This window comes from Plasmodium reichenowi, chromosome 9 (genome assembly GCF_001601855.1).
Source record: "Plasmodium reichenowi strain SY57 chromosome 9, whole genome shotgun sequence".
Taxonomy (NCBI): Eukaryota; Apicomplexa; class Aconoidasida; order Haemosporida; family Plasmodiidae; genus Plasmodium; species Plasmodium reichenowi.
Genome location: NC_033654.1, coordinates 960,752 through 962,628, shown reverse-complemented (window position 1 = coordinate 962,628; position 1,877 = coordinate 960,752). Strand labels below are relative to the sequence as shown.

Here is a 1,877-nt window from a genome sequence, read left to right as displayed (position 1 = left end):
ATTTAAAAAAAAAAAAAAAAAAAAAAAAATTATAAAAAATAAAAATTTTAAATAATATTATATTAATAATGTATGTTTTATAATTTTTTCCTTTTTTTTTTTTTTTTTTTTTTTTTTTTTATCTTATTATTATCTCATGATATATTTTTTTAATATTTGTGAAAATAAAAATTTTACTTTTATATATACATATCTTTTTTTTGTCGTGTTTTATTTTATATATAACTTAAAATATATATTTATATATATTTATATATATATTTAATTTTTATTTTTCAATTTAGCTTTTTCCTTTTAACGCTTTGAATATAAAAACTAAATAAATATAAATATATATGAATATGTATGTGTAAAATATATATGTTCCAAGTAGGAACCATATTTTCTTTTTTTTTGTTATTTAAGCATTCTGAGTTGGTAAATAAATAAATAAATAAATATATATATATATATATATATATATATATTATTATAATCCCTTTACAAATATTATAATTTAATAGTATATTGTTTAACTGAAAAAAAAAAATATTATAACGGTGTATGGTTAGCTCGTTCGGAGCATATATATATATATATATATATATATATATATATATATATATATATAAAAGAATAAAACACATGTATATAATACAAGATAATGTTTACTAAAAAAAAAAATAAAAATAAACAGATGCATACATATATATATATATATATATATATATATATATATATATATGTATGCATATAAATGCTTGTGTGGTAACATTTTAAAAATCACAGTCAGATGACTTTAACTCAAATTCATGCTCTTTCCCATGATGATCAATAACCAAAAAAGAAAGTAATGCTTTTTCTAGAATATATTTTCCTTTTTTATATTTTTGTGATTCTTCAGAGGAATCTTCATATTTCCATCCAACATTATTTCTACAATTATTACAATAAATATCTACAATGGTATGTTGTCCCGTAGTCATCATCCTATCTTCATATTGCCCTTCACAAACATTTATAACTTTGGAGAAAAGCCAAGCGGGTCCTGTTCGTCCTCTAAAAGAAGTGGACACAAGTTCGCTGGGGTCAGACAAGTGATTACCACACTCGGAGCAGCTACAATAAAAAAAATTATATAATATAATATAATACAATACAATACAGAATAAAAAAAACAAATCATAATATTTACATATTATTTACACATATATATGTCGTCATATATCTAATCATTATCGTTAATTACTAAATTAAAAGATATGGAATATTATTTTAAATCATATAATTTTGCACTTATCATATATACCTGTATACATAATTATTTAAGAGTACTTTAAATGATCTACCCATATATTTTACATTCAAAAAAAAGTAATGTTCAACATGGATATAACATATATATATATATATATTATATATGTTTATATATTTATATTTATTTAATTGTGTTCTAATTTTTCTTTTATATTATACTTAAAAAAATTTACATTCATCCAAATATAAAAAAAAAAAAATAATAAATAAATAAATAAATAATGTTATAATTGATAATATTTTATTACTTAAAAATGGATATAATTTTTTTTTTTTTTTGCATATATTTAAAAAAATTAAACATATTTAAAATAAAAAAATAATAATAAAAATAAAACATATATATATATATATATATATATATATATAAATATATTTTTGAAAAAAAAAAAAAAAAAAAAAAAAAAAAAAAAAAAAAAAAAAAAAAAAAAAAAAAAAAAAAAAAAAAAAAAAAAAAAAATATTTTTTTTTATTTTTTAAATTTAATTTTATATTATTTTTTTTTTTTTTTTTTTTTTTTTTTTTTTATATAAAAATAAAAATTTAATTTTTTTTTTTTTTTTTATTTTTATAAATATTAT

General features: G+C 15.1%; 1 protein-coding gene across 1 annotated transcript; it reads right to left on the bottom strand.

Moving 5' to 3' along the window:
• Nucleotides 1-755: 755 nt before the first annotated feature.
• Nucleotides 756-1,332, bottom strand: PRSY57_0923600 (zinc binding protein (Yippee), putative; the record flags this gene model as incomplete). The annotated part of the gene is made up of 2 exons (XM_012907475.1): nt 756-1,098; nt 1,289-1,332. The coding sequence occupies 2 exons, from the start codon at nt 1,330-1,332 to the stop codon at nt 756-758; spliced, it is 387 nt and encodes a 128-aa protein (XP_012762929.1).
• Nucleotides 1,333-1,877: the final 545 nt, after the last annotated feature.